The 18,635-nt window shown below is 47.6% G+C and overlaps 1 protein-coding gene and 1 long non-coding RNA gene across 2 annotated transcripts in view; one reads left to right on the top strand and one right to left on the bottom strand.

Moving 5' to 3' along the window:
• Positions 1–3,887: 3,887 nt before the first annotated feature.
• QSOX1 (quiescin sulfhydryl oxidase 1) overlaps positions 3,888–18,635 on the bottom strand; it is a 92,641-nt gene continuing 77,893 nt past the window's right edge. Inside the window, exons 9-12 of the mRNA XM_081194378.1 lie at positions 16,856–16,972; positions 14,221–14,356; positions 10,731–10,907; positions 3,888–5,737 (exon numbers count right to left, since the gene is read on the bottom strand). Of these exons, the coding sequence (XP_081050504.1) occupies positions 4,914–5,737; positions 10,731–10,907; positions 14,221–14,356; positions 16,856–16,972 (1,254 nt within the window). The 3' untranslated portion in view covers positions 3,888–4,913. The remainder of the gene's footprint in view (positions 5,738–10,730; positions 10,908–14,220; positions 14,357–16,855; positions 16,973–18,635) is intronic.
• Positions 16,122–18,635, top strand: part of LOC308587194 — a 196,957-nt gene continuing 194,443 nt past the window's right edge. The window contains exon 1 of the long non-coding RNA XR_014008285.1: positions 16,122–16,259. This is a non-coding gene — a long non-coding RNA (uncharacterized lncRNA). The remainder of the gene's footprint in view (positions 16,260–18,635) is intronic.

Genomic DNA, 18,635 nt, shown 5'->3' on the forward strand with positions numbered 1-18,635 from the left:
CAATCGAATCATGCCAAACTGCATAGAATCATGGAATTGTAAAATTGGAAAGGGACCCATGAGGTCATCGATCTCAATCCTTCCCAGTGCAGGAATATGCAGCTGTTCCCTAAATGCTGCCAACTTTATTACAGCGTCCGAGCAACTATGATGTCAGTTTGTGCCGTGAAACACATTTCTAGTCTCTTAGCAGAACACCCCACATGCAATTCCTTTGCAAATTACTACTAAGAAAATATGGCCGAAAGACACTCCTTGTTAATGCCATAGCCTCCTCAGTAGTGATACCTGAGAAGGATTGACAGCTTCTCAAAGCTGCCATTTAAACACAAGCAATTTAATACTTAAGGCCCTGCAATTGCTGTTAAAAGACATACAAGTACCGGTACATTTTTGGGGGTGGGTGTAGCAATAGGGCTTGGGCACACAGAGACATTCATAGCACCTGAAAGAAAACCCCAGGCCCTATTGAAGAGAGAAAAGGTAATCTAAGGCTTTCAGGGTCATTGATAAGCATACTTAAACGTGACAGAATCTAAGAGCAGCCCACAGGCAGCGATAGACAATCCTGTTCTTTTACACACAAATGTAGCTATTTTCCCAACCACACAGAAAAGCTTCTCTGCAATATCTGCAGCCCAGAAGGCCTATGTTTGCATTCTGCCTACTGACTAAATATGATTCAGTTAACGCTCAACAGAGTTATTTGTTCCACAGAGCTCTCCTTTTCCTTTTCCTTTCTTTCTTTTTTTACTGCATTGCTATCCATAGCTGTCAACGTTTCCCTTTTTTAAAGGGAAATTCCCTTATTCCGAATAGGATACCTTGCAAGAAAGGGAAAAAGTTGACAGCTATGTTGTTATCTCAAGCACCTTCTGGAAAGGCAAATGACTGCAGGAATGGCCAGTCTTTTTCAAGGGAGCTTGGAAGAAGCACATTAGTTCCTTCAGATGCACACACACTGCTCCAAAGGTTTGGTATAATTTTAGCTAACGTATTATCCAGAAAGGGGTTAGATCAGTCCAGTCCCCACATCTAGGGAAGGCTAGTGATGATTTACCCCCTTCAGGTGTTTGTCAGGATATCCCTCCTTTCCTATCTTTTTCCAAAGCATTTAGATGCCATAACTGAACATAATGTGGCTGAATAAAATTGCCAGCATCTCTCTGGAGTCAAGAGAGAAACAAAGGAGAAGGGGTCAAGCCAAACACCAACAGGTAACAGGAGGAAGTCTCCCAGCAATGAACAAAAGCATTTAGATGCGTCTGGAAAAATAGGTCAGTCCCAATCATATTAATGCACATCTATGTAAGTGGGTTTCAAGTGTTCAAAGCATTTCACATATGTTAAGCACCTCAGTAATCCTGACTAGTTTTGTAAAACAAGCCAGTATTACCATTCCTTAGCTGCAGGTGTGGGGTTGAGGTTTTGAGAATATGGTTTGCTTAAGGCCAGCTTGTAAGTTTTGGACAGAGGCAAGATGTGAATCATGGACTTCCAAGCTCACCCCTCATCACTGAAGCCACCATGCTGCCCCAGGCCAATGGGGCTACTCAAAGGCAGGATGAGATGGTGCAAAGCACTTGTGCAAAAAACGAGCAGCTTAACTTTCAAATGAGAGCGGGGAGAGACCAATGAAAGGGAGTGGTGGCAGTAATGCAACCTGGGGTGCGGGGTTGGCGGATCGCGGTTCTTTTGAGGAATAAGTCTTCTTCAATTATTTGCCTGTGCTTTATTTCTACATGGCTCTATTTCCATACTTCTCCAGAGCACAGCTACCTGCTATTCTCACCAGTAAGAAACTGCATATTTACCATGTCTTATTTGAAAAATCTCATGAGAAGAGAAGACTCCCTGGAAAAGACCCTGATGTTGGGAAAGATGGAGGGCACAAGGAGAAGGGGATGACAGAGGACGAGATGGTTGGACAGTGTTCTCGAAGCTACCAGCATGAGTTTGACCAAACTGCTGGAGGCAGTGGAAGACAGGAGTGCCTGGTGTGCTCTGGTCCATGGGGTCACAAAGAGTCGGACATGACTAAACAACAACAATTTGAAAACTAGGTTCTATTTGAAAACTAGGTTCTATTATAGGGATGACAGTTCTGCTATCATTAACTTTGCTTCGTATTCTTAGTGAAGAGCCATGCTCATTCACTTGTTACGTTTCCACTCTAGGTGTTAAAACCACCAATAATATACGTGTCAGGGATCTCTTCCAGTCTCTAAAACTGAAACCCAGCTGTTTTCCTCTGTGTTCAGGAGCCTAAGCAGCTAAGTTGGAAAAGGCATGCTAGTTACCCAAAAGGGATGACGTGGACCAGAACTGGCGGAGTCTGAGGAACTGGTCAGGAATGGTCTGTTCAGTCAACAGCCCTCCTATAGTTAATCTGCATCTCAGGAGCAGATTTGCACATACAAATCTTTTCTCTTTCATTGGCAAGGAAATCATAGGGTGTTGGTAGTGACAAGCACTTCATGGAAGATAGGGGTGTCCCTTTGGGGTGAAGGTGAGGGTCGCACGTCGCAAGCTGGCTTGGAAAGAAGGTGAAAGGGAAGTAGCGGGCAGGTTGGCTGGTGGGAAAACAGGAAAATGCTTGCTGTGAGGTTCTTTGGCGTGGGATCTGCACTCTCCATTGCTCAGCCGTGACTGTTAGGAATAGCATCTGTGCCTGTTGCCATCCCCAGCACCCTTCCATTTCTTTACAGCATCGTTCAAGTCCAAGACCGTATGGGGCAGTTTTTAGCCTTTGCTCTCCTAATCCAGGGAGCAGGAGGTGGTGGGTGAGGCAGACAACAAGGCCCAACTATGCCCTACTACCAGGCTCATAGGAAGGACTGCAGAAGAAGGAGACAAATCTTTAAAATGCCTGTGCCACTCATATAATAATAATAATAATAATTTATTATTTGTACCCCGCCCATCTGGCTGGGTTTCCCCAGCCACTATGGGCGGCTTCCAAAAATACAGTAAAATATCACAGATTAAAAACTTCCCTGAATAGGGCTGCCTTAAGATGTCTTTTAAATGTCAGGTAGTTATTTATCGCTTTGACATCTGATGGGAGGGCGTTCCACAGGGCGGGCGCCACTACTGAGAAGGCCCTCTGCCTGGTTCCCTGTAGCTTTGCTTCTCGCAATGAGGGAACCACCAGAAGGCCCTCAGCGCTGGACCTCAGCGTCCGGGCAGAATGATGGGGGTGGAGACGCTCCTTCAGGTATACTGGGCCGAGGCCGTTTAGGGCTTTAAAGGTCAACACCAGCACTTTGAATTGTGCTCGGAAACGTACTGGGAGCCAATGTAGGTCTTTCAAGACCGGTGTTATGTGGTCTCGGCGGCCGCCCCCAGTCACCAGTCTAGCTGCCGCATTCTGGATTAGTTGTAGTTTCTGAGTCACCTTCAAAGGTAGCCCCACGTAGAGCGCATTGCAGTAGTCCAAGCGGGAGATAACCAGAGAATGCACCACTCTGGCAAGACAGTCCACGGGCAGGTAGGGTCTCAGCCTGCGTACCAGGTGGAGCTGGTAGAAAGCTGCCCTGGATACAGAATTGACCTGCGCCTCCAAGGACAGCTGTGAGTCCAAAATGACTCCCAGGCTGCGCACCTGGTCCTTCAGGGGCACAGTTACCCCATTCAGGACCAGGGAGTCCTCCACACCAGCCCGTCTCCTGTCCCCCCAAAACAGTACTTCTGTCTTGTCAGGATTCAACTTCAATCCATTAGCCGCCATCCATCCTCCAACCGCCTCCAGGCACTCACACAGAACCTTCACGGCCTTCACTGGTTCTGATTTGAAAGAGAGGTAGAGCTGGGTATCATCTGCATATTGATGGACACCCAAAAGTACAGGTGAGGTTGTTGGTGGAGATAAGAGTTCTAACTCTCCCTTTTTTTTAACAGATGCAAACATTGGCTTTATTGAAGGTAGTTTCACAATGGCTCAGAAGCTTTGGAATCCAGTTTAGTAAAAATAAATCAAAGTATCTCCGGTGGGCTATCGTGGAACTGCGTTTCTACGCCTAAATTCAAGAAATCAGGACTGAGTTTTCTTCCAGGTAGGGAAGGGCTCAGATATACCTCAAGACACCAGGCACAAAAAGTTCAGCTTCGTATCCGCAAAGTCCATCATGTCACTTTAACCTGGAACAAACCAGCTTTTACAAATTATACAGGTCTCTGATTCATATTTGAAAATTGTCATTTTGCCGCTGCTCCCAAACCATCCACATTAAAAGCTCTGCAAGAACCTTGTTACACACTCTGATATTCTGAAGAAGGAATATGCTACATTTCCATGGTTGGGTCAGAATGTGTTCAGCTAAAGATCCCACAAGGCGAGGACGTTTTTATTTTTTTAAGCCCATTCACTCCCCTGACAATCACACTATCCATACGTGGTCTGAAAATGGAAACCAACACCCCTTTCAACAACAAAGTCAACATGTTGCTCAACAATTCGTACTCCATTATAGATACAGAAATGAAACACCCACACACATACACACTGCGGAAATGGTGGCATAATGAGCACTTGCCGTGGGTGGCGTTCTACTAAATTTTACTCAGAACAGACCCATCTAAATTAATGAACAGATCTAAGTCAAGCCCATTAATTTTAACAGGTTTAGTCTGAGAAAAACTTCAATTGAATACCACCCCCTACTTCCCTCCACACACAGGCTTGCCGATTCCTTACCTGCCGGTTGCCACTGTTGCACACTCAGTCGGGTCAAGCACTACACCACATGTATGTGCTTTTACAACTGAGATACCTGCATGTTTTTTGCATTTGTGCATCCATAAACCAGAGTAGGAATTGTTGCTGAGGAACAAGCATCGTGGGCATGCGCACAAACACACACACTCACACCCCTTCTCCAACCCGCTATCTGCTGACGCTCTGCTTGTCTCTCTCAGGCTTGGAGGAAGCCTGGGCGGCCCTTGCGGTACCTCATGCGCATGCGGAAGAAAGTGTACATGCCCAACAGGCACATGGAGGAGAGGAAGTACAAGACTATGCACAAGCTGACGTCCAACCTGGAGAAGCCCGCCCCCAGGATGTGGAACCACTGGCTCCTCCTCTGGATGACCCCGCCCTCCTTCTCAGACTCCTCCATGATGCCCACGATCTGCTGGGCTCCCAAGCCCTTCTGCTGCAGAAGCCGCCAGGCGGCATCATAATCAAGAGACTGGTGGCCCCGGTCCTCCATCCGCACCAGCCCAACGTCCCTCTTACTGCGGCTGTGCCTGAAGCCGGCCTGGCCTGCCATCTTCAGCGCCTTGCTCCTGAAGTGCTGCTCGCTGAAGGTATCCAGATCGACAATGTTTTCCTCCAGCTCTTTGGTCTTGGTGTTCATCTTGACGATAGAGGGTTTGTGTGCCTCTAGGGAGCCTGAGCGTTCGAAACCAGATTTCTTCCTTTCTGTCCTCTTCTTCTCTTCCTCCAAGGCCTCTTCATCTCCTCTGCCAGTCTCTTGTCCTCCTCCTCCTCCTTCCAGCTTCCTGTCAGCTTCGTAGTCTCTCTCCTCAACATCTCGGCCCTGTCTGACCCGAAGCCCTTTCTCAACTTTTAGGAAATCCAGGTAAATGTTGCCCCGCGAGAAATGGCTCTTGAAGAATCTCAGGATTGCTCTCTCGTCCCACATCAGCCTTCCGTTGATGGTGATCTGGCATGACCAACACAAATCTTTGGGAGGCCACTGGATCTTGGGGAATTTGGGGTCCTCACTTGCAGTGCCTAAACAAGGAAGACAACAAGTGAAGTCTTAGATATGACCATCTGTGCATATTACCAGTAAACTATATTGGAAACTAACAGTATCTATAAGCAATTTTGCTCTTAGGACAAAAGGAGGGCAGCAATTTTTAAAAATCAAATCATTAGTTGTCTAGGCTCTGCAGAAGAGGGAAAAAATAGGTTTAGCGATTTAGTTTAGGTTTAGTTCATAGGAAACAATGCCAGAAATTATTCAGCAAATCATAGTACAATGACCACAATTCTATATGTGCATGTGAGCAGCACCCTATAGTGCAATCCTAGCCATGTCTACTCAAAATTAGGTACTATTCAGTTCATCAGGTCTTACTCCCAGGGAATTATGCGCTGGATTGCAGTTTTAGTTATGAATGACGCACCTCGTCTTTGCTTGATCACCAAGGACCACTCAGTCCAGTGTTTTGTTTCCAGTCAGTCAAATGCCTCTGAAAACTCACAAGCAGAGGGCATGCAAGAGATGGCCAGCCCTTGTCATTGGTCCCCACACAGCTGATATTCATAAGCATTCAACTTTGGTGGACGTGCCCAAGGATTAAGGCTTTCTGGGAAATGATATATAATGAATTGAAAAAGGTATTTAAATATACCTTCTTGAAGAAACCAGAGGCCTTTCTTCTGGGCATTGTCGGCCAATTGGTGCCAAAGAAGGACAGAACTCTCTTTATGTACGCCACAACAGCAGCAAGAATACTTATTGCAAAGTATTGGAAGAAACAAGAGCTACCCACTCTGGAAGAATGGCAGATGAAGGTGATGGACTATATGGAATTGGCAGAAATGACTGGCAGAATCCGAGACCAGGGAGAAGAGTCGGTGGAAGAAGACTAGAAGAAATTTAAAGACTATCTACAGAAATATTGTAAAATTAATGAATGATAGAATGATGTTGGATAGCAACTAAGGGGTTTCCAGCTGTAATGATTTAAGAGAATATGAAAAAAGGGTTATAAATGGGTTAAAATCTAATGGTAAGGATTTGCTGAACCAATAAACTGAAGTGGAATACAAAAAAGGGAGGTATGAGGAGGTCTGGGAAATAAGTTAAAAGAAAATAAGTAAAAGAAATAATGTATGGTTTTAACTGTTTTTATTTTGTATTTTTCTTTTTTCTTTTTCATTTTTTCTGTTATATTTCAAAAAAATTTAATAAATATTTTATTTTTTTAAAAAAGATATTCATAAGCAGACTGTGCATCCAGGTATACCAAGTCAGCATTTAAATCCTTAGCAGAAATACTGCCAAGACTACGCTAGGAGAGGCAGGGAATCTGCCTTCTAGGTGCGCCCAATTTTCTGAACCAAGTGGAAGGTTACCGCGAAAGTGTGGAGGCTGGTATGTTTTACATGCATTGCATGGCTGTGTTACAAATCGTATCCTAAATGTGGAATCCGTTGACAACTACAAAGGAACGCCAGCAGTCTAAAGGGAACCTCTGAGACTACGGTGTTACCGCAGTAGTGAATGTTGACAATGGCGATTTGCCCGTGTTCGCTGCGTTGTCTTTATCTTTTCAGACAGATGCGCCCTTGCACTTGTTGACAGTCCCAGCATTTAGAAGATAAACCAAAACACGCAGCCACCGAATGCCGTGGCGAAATTCCGAAGAGGATTTAGCATGTTTCACGTGGCTGTTACCTACGGCGGGCTTGAAGAAATAAATAGGTTTGGGAGGTGGGTAGGAGAGAACCATATCGGATAAACAAACCTCAGAGGCATTGTGAAGCTGGAGTACATGCTTTAGAAAAAGGGAGATTATGTCCCAGGGGGAGGGAAGAGAAGGCATAAAAGCCCAAGAGGGACAAAGAAGGAATAATTCCTTTGATTCCTCGGCTGGGCCAATGTGCCCCTCCTCTCTGCCACAATCATCTGTCAAGAGGAATCACCCCCTCCTCCCCATGTCAAAGGAAACAGGCCTGGGGAACAAGGGATTGCATCTGTCTGCAAAAAACTGAACATGTGGGCAGCCGTCTCAGGAGGAGGGTCCTCCCAGGGCACGTGTCGGCCTTTAGAAGCCCCCCGCAGCAGGAAAGGCAGAGAAGATTTAGTAGGTACATCGCAACCAGCTGCTTGTTCAAGGATTGCAGTTGGCCCGCATTTCTGCCTCACAACTGAACTTGTGCGTACGGCAGGGGGTTAACTACCGTATTAGTGATGCATTTGGCTGCATTACATTGCTTCAATCCCTCCTTTTCCAGGAGGCAGGAAGGCAGCTCTCTCCAGAATGGTGGGTGGTAAGGCTGTCTTCTCTAAACTGCAAGGGCCTCCAGGCTGGTTAACAGACAGGGAGTTATAGGGACACCAGAACCAGAAATATGGCACGTTGCTGGGTGTCTTTTCCTCCAAAGCACGATAGGGTACAGAGCCAACTACTGAGAGAAAGAAAGGCTAATTTGCTTTCATCAATGAGGGGCGATTTATCTTAATTCAGGAACACTTTCTCCCTCAATCAGTCACTGACTGCAACACAACAGAGAAGATGAGGGTACAGTGGTACCTCGCAAGACGAATGCCTCGCAAGACAAAAAACTCGCTAGACGAAAGGTTTTTTCGTCCGCGATTTGCCTTGCAAGACGAATTTCCCTATGGGCTTGCTTCGCAAGACGAAAACGTCTTGCGACTTTGTTAAGCCGTTTAAACTGTGCTTCGCAAGACGGAAAATTCGCTAGACGGCAAAAATTGCGGAACGAATTAATTTCGTCTTGCGGGGCACCACTGTATCTTGTATCAAAAAAATTGCTCCTTCTTTTTACTTTCTCCAGCTGCCCACTCCCCACTCTCTGAATCGTGGTCCAGTAATTGCAGCAAAGAATCTGGCCAGAAAAGGCCAGTGGCTTTAACGACCAAATCTGTGGGTGCAAGGTAGGTTTATAAACCTAAGATACAATCCAAATTTATCAGCAAGTTTTGAACATAAATGTTCTTTCCGAAAAAGAAACTACTTAATACACTATCTGTTTATGGAAAGTTTCCACCTTCAACAGTTCTGAACCTGTCAGCTGCATTCAGGGTTCCCAAGTATATTATTTTTATTTACTTTATTTATTATATTTGCATTCCACCCTTTATCCATGGGTCTCAGGGCAGTTCATGACATAAAAATACAATATAAAAAACACAGGGTAAATAATAAAAATAAGAACAAAACAAGCCAATAAACGCCCCCCAACTTATTTAGAAGTGTTAGATGTTAATCAACCAAAGACCTAGTTAAAAGGGAATGTTTTCGACTGGTGCCTAAAGGTGTGTGATGAAGGCACCAGCCGAACTTCTCTGAGGAGAGCATTCCACAAGTCGGGAGCCACCACAGAAAAGGCCCATCCTCATGTTGCCACCCTCTGGACCTTTCATGGAGAAGGCACACAAAAAAGGTTTCCGGTAGGTTCATATAGAGAGAGGCAGTCCTTGAAGTATTGCAGTAAAGGAAAGCTACCGTATTTTTCGCTCCATAGGACGCACTTTTCCCCTCTTAGAAACTAAGGGCGAAAGTCTGTGCGTCCTATGGAGTGAATGCAGGGGGGAGGCAGGCAGGAAAAGCCCACAGGAGTCGCACACCCTTTAAGGATGCGGCCCGTCAGTCTCTTCTCCCTCCTCGTAGAAAAGCCCACAGGAGCCGCACGCTCCTTAAAGGGTGCGCGGCTCCTGTGGGCTTTTGTGGGAGGTGGGGGAATTGCCTTAGCCGCGTGCAGCCTCTCCAGCTGGGAGAGGCTGCACAAGGCTAAAGAAGCCAAGGCAGCGAGCGCGATCCATCCCGCTCGCTGCCTTGGCTTCCTCTTTAGCCTTGTGCAGCCTCTCCAGCCGGGAGAGGCTGCGCTCTTTGCTCTTTGGGGCTGGGGGGGCGGAACCCGGACTCCACCCGCAGCCCCAAGAAGCTCTGGGAGAAGGGGACAGGCTGCATGCAGCTGTCCACTGCTCTTTGGGGCTGGGGCTGGAATAATCCCCCCCTTGATTTCCCCCTCTAAAAACTAGGTGCGTCTTGTCGTCCGGTGCGTCCTATAGAGCGAAAAATACGGTACTCATCCAATGTGGAGACAGAGCAGCTTTTCTGTAACGCAGGAAACCTGCAAACTGTTGACTAGTTCATTTACTCTGAGATAAGCTGTGGAAGATGGAATTCAACCAGAATACCGAGATTCTGAACATTCGTAGGCTGAGCATTTTCAGACAGCCACTTATTCCTGTTTCTCAGTGCCCACTCAGGAGTGACTTAATGAAATAGCAGGTTTCTATTTCATTTTCAGGTTTCTATGCTTGTGAAACATGGCCCACTTATAAACGCCATCTCCAACTCCTCAAAAGATTCCATCAACGGTGTCTCTGAAAAATGTTACACATCACTTGGGAAGACAGGCAAACTAACGCCAGTGTACTGGAAGAAGCAAAGATCACCAGTGTCGAAGCAATGGTTCGTCAACATCAACTTCTGGTTGACTGGTTATGTTGTTTGGATGCCTGGTTATCGTCTTCCAAAGCAACTACTCTATTCCGTACTTAAAAATGGAAAGCAAAATACTGGTGGTCAACAAAAGAGGTTTAAAGACTCTCTCAAGGCAAATTTAAAAAATGTAGTATAAACACCGACAATTGGGAAACACTGGCCTGCAAGTGCTCCAATTGGAGAACAGCCTTTACCAAAGGTGTCATGGGCTTTGAAGACACTTGAACGCAGGACGCAAGGGAGAAATGTGCTAAGAGGAAGGCACACTTGGCAAACCCTCATCATGATCAACTTCCGCCCGGAAACCTATGTCCCCACTGTTAAGACCGTGTTCATGGAAGACAATTTTATTCAGCTACGAGGGATCGCCAAAGAAGAAATAATAATAATAATAATAATAATAATAATAATAATAATAATAATAATAATGAAATAGCAGGTTTCTGTTAGTCTTCCATGTTGCCCTGAGACAGACAGACAGCAATCTACATGCAGCCAGCCAGCAGAAGTGCCCTTACCTGCCAAGCGAGCATTGACTCTGTTGTGCCTTGACCAAAGCCAGAGAACGCTGCCATCTTTGTTCCTCACTTTGTTCATGGACTCTGCTGCCATGGCCTCGAAGTGGTCTGCGCACTGCCGGCAGCCAAAGAAGTAGTGGATGTACCCTCTCATTGTAGGGAGGACTTCCGGTGGTGCTGGGGGGAGAGGAGGGAGGGGAGGGGCAGACCCGTTAAAATGCGAGTGGGCAAAACACCCAGACCAACCGCATGCACCCTGAGCCCTCTCGAGATGAATTCAGGTGCTGTTTGCTAAAATTATTACTGTGTGGAGTAAAGTACTTCTCTTCCATACTGTCCACGCTGTAAACTCAAGTCAAACCTAAATGTTTGCAAGCAAACCTCTGTTGCCCAATTGCAAAGTGTTGGGAGGAAAGGCCATTTTTTTCAAGGCGAAATAGGGAGATGCTTAATACTTCACTTGTGTACCACTTCTCCCCCCGGCCGCTGGGGTTCTAGGCAAACTTTTGCCAGAAGGAAAGTGGCTTTTTGCGGTGAGTGCTATAGGAGAAAAGCAGAATGTGTGGGTAAGGATTTGGCACAGCTTTCTCTCCTGGTTCTTCTCTACTGCAAATATTATGTTCTTATATGAGAGTGTTGTTGTTGTTATTTTCAGGTGGTGGTGTGGTTGCTCAAGAGTAAACAGGCAAGACTCCGACCTGTCTTTTCCAGGCTTTATTCTTGGTGCAAACTATTTACAGTGAAGAGCGTTGTAAGTTCATGTCTGGCTCAGTCACTAGCAGAATCCGGGAGTGGTCGGTCTTTGTACCTCCCCCAGCATAAAAGTCGTGTCACCCCCAGCCTTTTCTGCCCCTCCCTGCGCCGAAGCCTACTCTGTGATGGCCTGGGAATCTGATTCAGAGGCCGAACCAGAGGAACCCCAGCCTGCACAGGAGTCCCTGCCTCCAGGGCCGGCTGAGCCGGGGCAGGGGCTTGAACCTGAAGGGCCCTCACCTGTGCCGGATCCTCAGGAGCAGACACCAGCTGGATCCGCTCTGGCTCCGGAGGTGATTGAGGAGCCATTGCCTGCAGGTGCTCCTCTCCCAGCCCTGTCAGGGGAAGGTGAGGTTGCCTCTGGGTCCAGTAACCCTCCAGCCTCTCCTGAGCTGCAGAGGCTCAGGGCAGAGAGGCGGAGGGAACTAAGTTCCCGCAGGAGGAGAGCTCGCCTCCAGGCCAGGGGAGGCGAGTCACCTGTGGACCGGGGCTGCCCTATGCCTCAGAGGAGATAAAGGCCAGTCAGCCCCAGTCCCAGGTTGCGGGAGCAACATCGTTGGTAACCTGTTCCTGCCAGCACCCTGTCCTGCTCTTCCAGAGTTCCTGACCACGCCTGACTCCCTGCCTTGGACCCCGCTTCAGCCTTGGACCGGACACGGACCATGCTGCACGGTAACCCCCCCCCCCCCCGGGACCAGTACAGGCTCGGTGTTGAGGCTCTCCCTAGCACCCTCTGGTCCCACCACCTCCTCTCCACTGGAGGTGGGGCTTTCCTCCTCCCCGGAAGAGGAACTGCTTTGCAAGATTTTCACAGGCTCCCTATAACACAACTGCCCTTCCATCTCTTGCCTCTGAGCTGATGGCAGTTCCCTGACAATTATTATTATTAACTTTCCCTTCATCCAAGGACCACAGGGCAGTTTACAATATAAAAACACAAAAATACATTACAGTACAGTACAGTATCAAACAAAAACAATGCCCTCCACAAAATTTAAAAGGCCATACATTGTTTAACCAGCAAGAGGCCTGGGAGGAGAGGAATGTTTTTGCCTGGTGTTTGCAAGATATATAATGATGGCACCAGGCGAGCTTTCCTGGGGAGAGCATTCCACAAACAGGGAGCCACTGCGGAAAAGGCACTTTCTTGTGTTGCCGCCCTCTGAACCTCTTGATACCTTGAGGTATTGCAGTTTAGACAAAATAATGGAGGATAAGGCTAAAAATGGCTCCTAGTAATGATGCCTATGTTTTGCCTCCAGAGTCTGGGGCAGTCTACCTCTGAATATTAGTTGTTGGGAAAAAGTGACTCTGCTCGGGTTCTGATCCATCCAGCCTTTTACATTCTTAAATCAATGTCTTTCCCTTCTACTCTGCACATGTTTGGCATTAAGTAGGGAGCAAAGAAATTTGGCAGCGTAGATAGCACAGGAGTGAAGCACTTTACTCAGTCAACTGTCATGGTTTCAGAGCGTAAATGCAAAATTCCTGTGGTTTTTTAAAATTAAAATTCGCAGATGTAACAAAAATATAGTTCTGCACCAGCATGCCTAGTCACATTTATTTTCACTTTGGTGTGACCTCTCTGAATGCTTCCCATATGTGTACATATTTCTTTCTCTGAAGTTCTTAAAATATATACAGTGGACGCTCGGGTTGCGAACGTGATCCGTTCGGGAGGCACGTTCACAACCTGCAGCGTTCGCAACCCGCAGCACCGTATCGGCGCATGCGCAGGTTGCAATTCAGCCCTTCTGCGCATGTGCAAAGCACGATTTAGTAACCTTTTCTGGTACTTCCGGGTATGGCGCAATGCGCAACCCGAAAACGCACAACCTGAAGTGTCTGTAACCCGAGGTATGACTGTACAGCCGTATCTTGGTTGTCGAATGGCCAGGAACTCAGACGTTTTGGCTCCTGATCCATCAAAACCCAGAAGCGAGTCTTCCGGTTTGTGAATGTTCTTTTGGAACCTGAACATCCGACAGGGCTTCCACAGCTTCTGATTGGCTGCAGGAGCTTCCTGCAGCCAATCAGAAGCCGTGATTTGGAAGTCGAACGGATTCCGTTTGGCTTCCAAGGTATGACTGTATAACTGAATATGGGCAACGACACTCAATTCTAAATACTCATTTCATTGCTGTAATTTTTGGCAAAAGACCAGCCAACCAACAATGAGGCGGATGGACAGATTCCCACAAGAGGTGATAGACTCTCCTTCCTTGGAGGTTTTTAAGCAGAGGTTGGATGGCCATTTGTCATGGATGCTGAGACCCCTGCAGTTCAGCGAGTTGGACTAGATGATTCTTGAGTCCCTTCCAACTCTGTGATTTCTATGATTCTATGGTCTGCCCAAGCAGTGGCATAGCGTGGGTTGTCAGCACCCGGGGCAAGGCAAGTAATTTGCGCCCCCTAACCCGTGGATTTGCGCCCCCTAACCCTAATCCCCAGATGTTGCGCCCGGTGCGGCCGGCCCCCCCTGCACCCCCCACGCTACGCCACTGTGCCCAAGAGAAACCAAAGATAGCCAAGCCGGGGTGTGAATCCAGGCCTTCCACTGCCAAGTCCATTAGCCTAATACACTCCTACACATTGGCTGGGGATTAGAGGGCAATACAGATGATAAGCTGCCATGTTGTGTGTTCTTTGGGGGAAGAAAACGGTGCCTGAATTCACCTGGACACGACTTGGGCTGTGGGTTTACTACAGACCACTGAGCAGGGGCCGCATTACTCACTGTGAGGTTGAGGGCTAAGCAGAGCTTCCTGCACCGTCAGGAGATGGAAGAGAGTCCAGAGGCCACATGGGAAACCTCTCTTGCTCCCTTGACACCCTACCCAGGTTGGATTCTCCGGCAGCCAGGCATTTGGAAGCTGAAAGGGAGAATGCAAAAACAAGGTGAATATTAGACACCTGTATGTGTGTGTGAATATGTATAGGAAAGTTTTTAATGTTGTTCTGCTGTGCTTAATGTGTTTTGTTTGCTAGACGCCGCCCAGATGGGTATCATATGAAGAAGAAGAAGAAGAAGAAGAAGAAGAAGAAGAAGAAGAAGAAGAAAGAGAGAGAGAGAGAGAGAACGCATATGTACATACACACACACACACACACACACACACACACACACACACACACACATTAAAAAGAAATCCCATACTAAGATTATGCAAAACTAACACAGAACAAGGCAATCCCTGTCTTCTAATTCTAACCCATTATTGACCACTGGCTAGCTCCTGGAAAAGAAATATTAGCTGTTTAATCTCCTATGCAGGATTTAGAGACTGTTTTACATAATGCGTCCAATTTTGTCCCTCCTCTGATGGAAGGGCTCCTTGATCCACCACAGGCTTTGGGAGAAGCACAATTTCTGCAGATTCTCCCTTCCCTCTACTCTACCCCAAATGAGGGGTAGCAGCAGTGGCACAAACCATCTCTCCCCTCTCACAGGCGCCTCTGCTGGATCAAAAAGCCCCCCACTAGCAGACGGACACAACTGGAAACAAACTAATGTTTATCTTCACCATAAATGATATATTCCATAGTTTCTACACTTTTCAAAAATAATGAAGCCAACTTTGCCCACCCCACAGAATCCAAATGGAGGCTATGTTTAATTTTGAGGCTAACAAACTTAATTTAACATCCACAGAGAATATCTAAGCTAGCCATACATTCATTGAGATTTAAAAAAGTTGCCCAATGAATTTTAATCATAAGACCTGCTGCCCCAAAAAGTGAAACATGAATTACATTGACAGTGTATGTATACTTTAATCTATGACAGGCATAGGCAAACTCAGCCCTCCAATGTTTTGGGACTACAATTCCCATCATCCCTGACCACTGGTCCTGTTAGTCCTAGGGATCATGGGAGTTGTAGTCCCAAAACATCTGGAGGGCCGAGTTTGCCTATGCCTAATCTATGAGGCAAAGAGATACCACTTAGTGCTCACGGAATTGTAGTTAGAAGGGACCCCGAGGGTTATCTGGTCCAAACCCCTACAATGCAGGAATCTCAACCTGTGGTCTCCCATCCAATTAGAAACCATATTGGACCCTGCTTAGCTTTGCAAATGTGTCAGCAGTTTTACTGCTGAACCACTAGGTCATTTTTTTTTTTTTAAAAAAAGCCAAATCTCTGGGAAACTTCTAGATATGAGTTCCCCAAAGTCATGCCTATGGGCACCAATGCACCTCTCTTGATGCCCACCCAATTTGTCTATAACATTTCCCTCTCTCTTTTACCTTTGGCAGCAGCTAGGTTTAAATCAAAGTGATATTAAAAAAACCAAACATTTAAATCTCCTTGATTGTAACCAGAAATAATAAGAAAAAGAGGTTGACTTAAATCCAGAATGCGGCAGCTAGACTGGTGACTGGGAGTGGCTGCCAAGACCACATAACACCAGTCCTGAAAGACCTATATTGGCTCCCGGTACATTTCAGAGCACAATTCAAAGTGTTGGTGCTGACCTTTAAAGCCCTAAACAGCCTCGGCCCAGTATACCTGAAGGAGCGTCTCCACCCCCATCGTTCATCCCGGACACTGAGGTCCAGCACCGAGGAGCCAGTGTGGTGTAGTGGCTAAGAGCGGTAGTCTCGTAATCTGGGGAACCGGGTTCGCGTCTCCGCTCCTCCACATGTAGCTGCTGGGTGACCTTGGGCCAGTCACACTTCTCTGAAGTCTCTCAGCCCCACTCACCTCACAGAGTGTTTGTTGTGGGGGAGGAAGGGAAAGGAGATTGTGAACCGCTTTGAGACTCCTTAAAGGGAGTGAAAGGCGGGATATCAAATCCAAACTCTTCTTCTTCTTCTTCATTGCGAGAAGTGAGGTTACAGGGAACCAGGCAGAGGGCCTTCTCGGTAGTGGCACCCACTCTGTGGAATGCCCTCCCATCAGATGTCAAGGAAATAAACAACTACCTGACATTTAGAAGACATCTGAAGGCAGCCCTGTTCAGGGAATTTTTAATGTGTGACGTTTTAATGTATTTTTAATCTTTGTTGGAAGCCGCCCAGAGTGGCTGGAGAAACCGAGCCAGATGGGCAGGGTATAAATAATAAAATACTATTATTTTAAAAAACAATTGAGCCATTTTGTGGTGGTGCCCACAGGTCCAGAGGGGTTGGGGCTATTCTAGATGCACATTCAAGCCACTCAAGCCCAATGGATTTGAGCTCCAACCCCCCACCTAACCCCCAGCATGAACCAAAGGTACCTCAGAGCCTGCCCCCGGGGTATTCCATGGCAGACCCGGGGTTTGTGTGGACAAAGTTCCGAGAAGACAGAACATTTCAAAACCACCTCAGCAGAAAACGGAAGAGACCACCCATGCTTTTGAGGCAGAAGCAAGGCCAGTGAAATATACCTCCTTTTTATTCCTCAGCGCTTCCTCCCACTCGCTCTTGGAAACGTTTGTCTTTGGCCTCAGCCAAAAGTCCAGGTTGCGAAGGTAGTTCATGATCGGCAGGCGTCCAGGAAAGTACTGGTGTAAAGAAGAAGAAAAATGCAGACAGGAAACAGGAAGGATAAGTAACAGAAGCCAACTAATGTCTACTTGTGGCAGGTGAAAACGAAAGGGGTGGCCACAGGGGCGAAAAGTGTATAATACCAGTCATGTGGTAGTGCAGAATAAATAGTATGGGGGAGAGAATTCAATTCTTGTGATGCCTTCTTTTTCATGGACAAAAAAATTGGATCAAACTTCCTCTATCCTCAGGTACAGAATTATATGCACAGGTACAGAGGAGGAGTGGATTGTTCATGTACAGTGGTACCTCTGGATACAAACGGGATCCGTTCCGGAGCCCTGTTCGCATCCTGAAGCGAACGCAACCCGCGTCTGCACGTCTGTGCGTGTGCGGGTCGTGATTCGCCGCTTCCGCGCATGCGTGTGACATCATTTTGACCGTCTGTACATGCGCGAGTGGCAAAACCTGGAAGTAACGGGTTCCATTACTTCTGGGTCGCCACGGAGCGCAACCCAAAAGCGTTCAACCTGAAGCAATTTCAACCTGAGGTATGACTGTAGTTTGCTTCAAGATGGCAATTCCTCTCAGAGGAAGTCTCTATAAGGCAAAAGGTAAAAGACCCCTGGATGTGCGACTGTGGGGTTGCGGCACTTATCCTGCTTTCAGGCCGAGGGAGCCGGCGTTTGTCCACAGACAGCTTTCTGGGTCATGTGGTCAGCATGACTTAAATTGCTTCTGGCAGAACAGGACACTGTGAGGGAAGCCAGAGGGCACGGAAACGCTGTTTACCTTCCCACTGCAGCGATACCTACTTATATACTTGCGCTGGCATGCTTTTGAACTGCTAGACTGGCGGATTTAAACTGCTGACCTTCTGATCAGCCAGCCCAAGAGGCTCAGTGGTTTAGACCACAGCTCCCCTGCGTCTCTATAGCTTTGCACGGAGAGTCAGGTCAATGCACAAGGTGACTGAAATGAAGATCCTTTGCGGTCCTTTGCTTTTCCTGTTGTCATTCCCCCAACATCCCTCCTGCACTGACTTCACTTCGCACCCTCCTGTGTTCATTTGGGGTGTGTGGGGGGGGGAAGCACCTGAAGGAGGTTTCTAAGTTCGTTAGGATGGACATTGACTGTTCTTTCAAAAGCCTACGCTCCAGAGAGCAAATCTAGTTTGGATCAATGGGAGGTGTGGTCATGCCTACCGTATTTTGCGCCCCATAGGACGCTCCGGCCCATAGGATGCACCTAGTTTTTTTTTGGGGGGGGGGGAAATAAAGAAAAAAAATTTATTTCCCCCCCCCAGGTGCGGGGCTGGAAGAACCAGGTCGGGGAACAGCGGCAAGGCACGCTCTGCCTCCCCGCTGTCCCCCGAGCTTGTGGGGCTGGCTATGGGGAGAAGTGTGCTGATCCTGGGACTGCAGGCAGCTCTGCGCGGCCATCCGGAACGGGGCGGGACTTCGCGCCCCGCTCCCGGTGGCCGCGCAGAGCTGCGCTGATCCCGGGACTGCAGACAGCTCTGCGCGGCCATCGGGAGGGGGGCGGGACTTCGCGCCCTGCTCCCGGTGGCCACGCAGAGCTGCGCTGATCCCAGGACTGCAGGCAGCTCTGCGCAACCCTCGGAGCCGGTCTCCCGAGGGTTGCGCAGAGCTTCCTGAAGCCTGGAGAGCGAGAGGGGTC

Source organism: Podarcis bocagei, assembly GCF_964188305.1.
Source record: "Podarcis bocagei genome assembly, chromosome: 5".
In the NCBI taxonomy this organism is placed as follows: domain Eukaryota; kingdom Metazoa; phylum Chordata; class Lepidosauria; order Squamata; family Lacertidae; genus Podarcis; species Podarcis bocagei.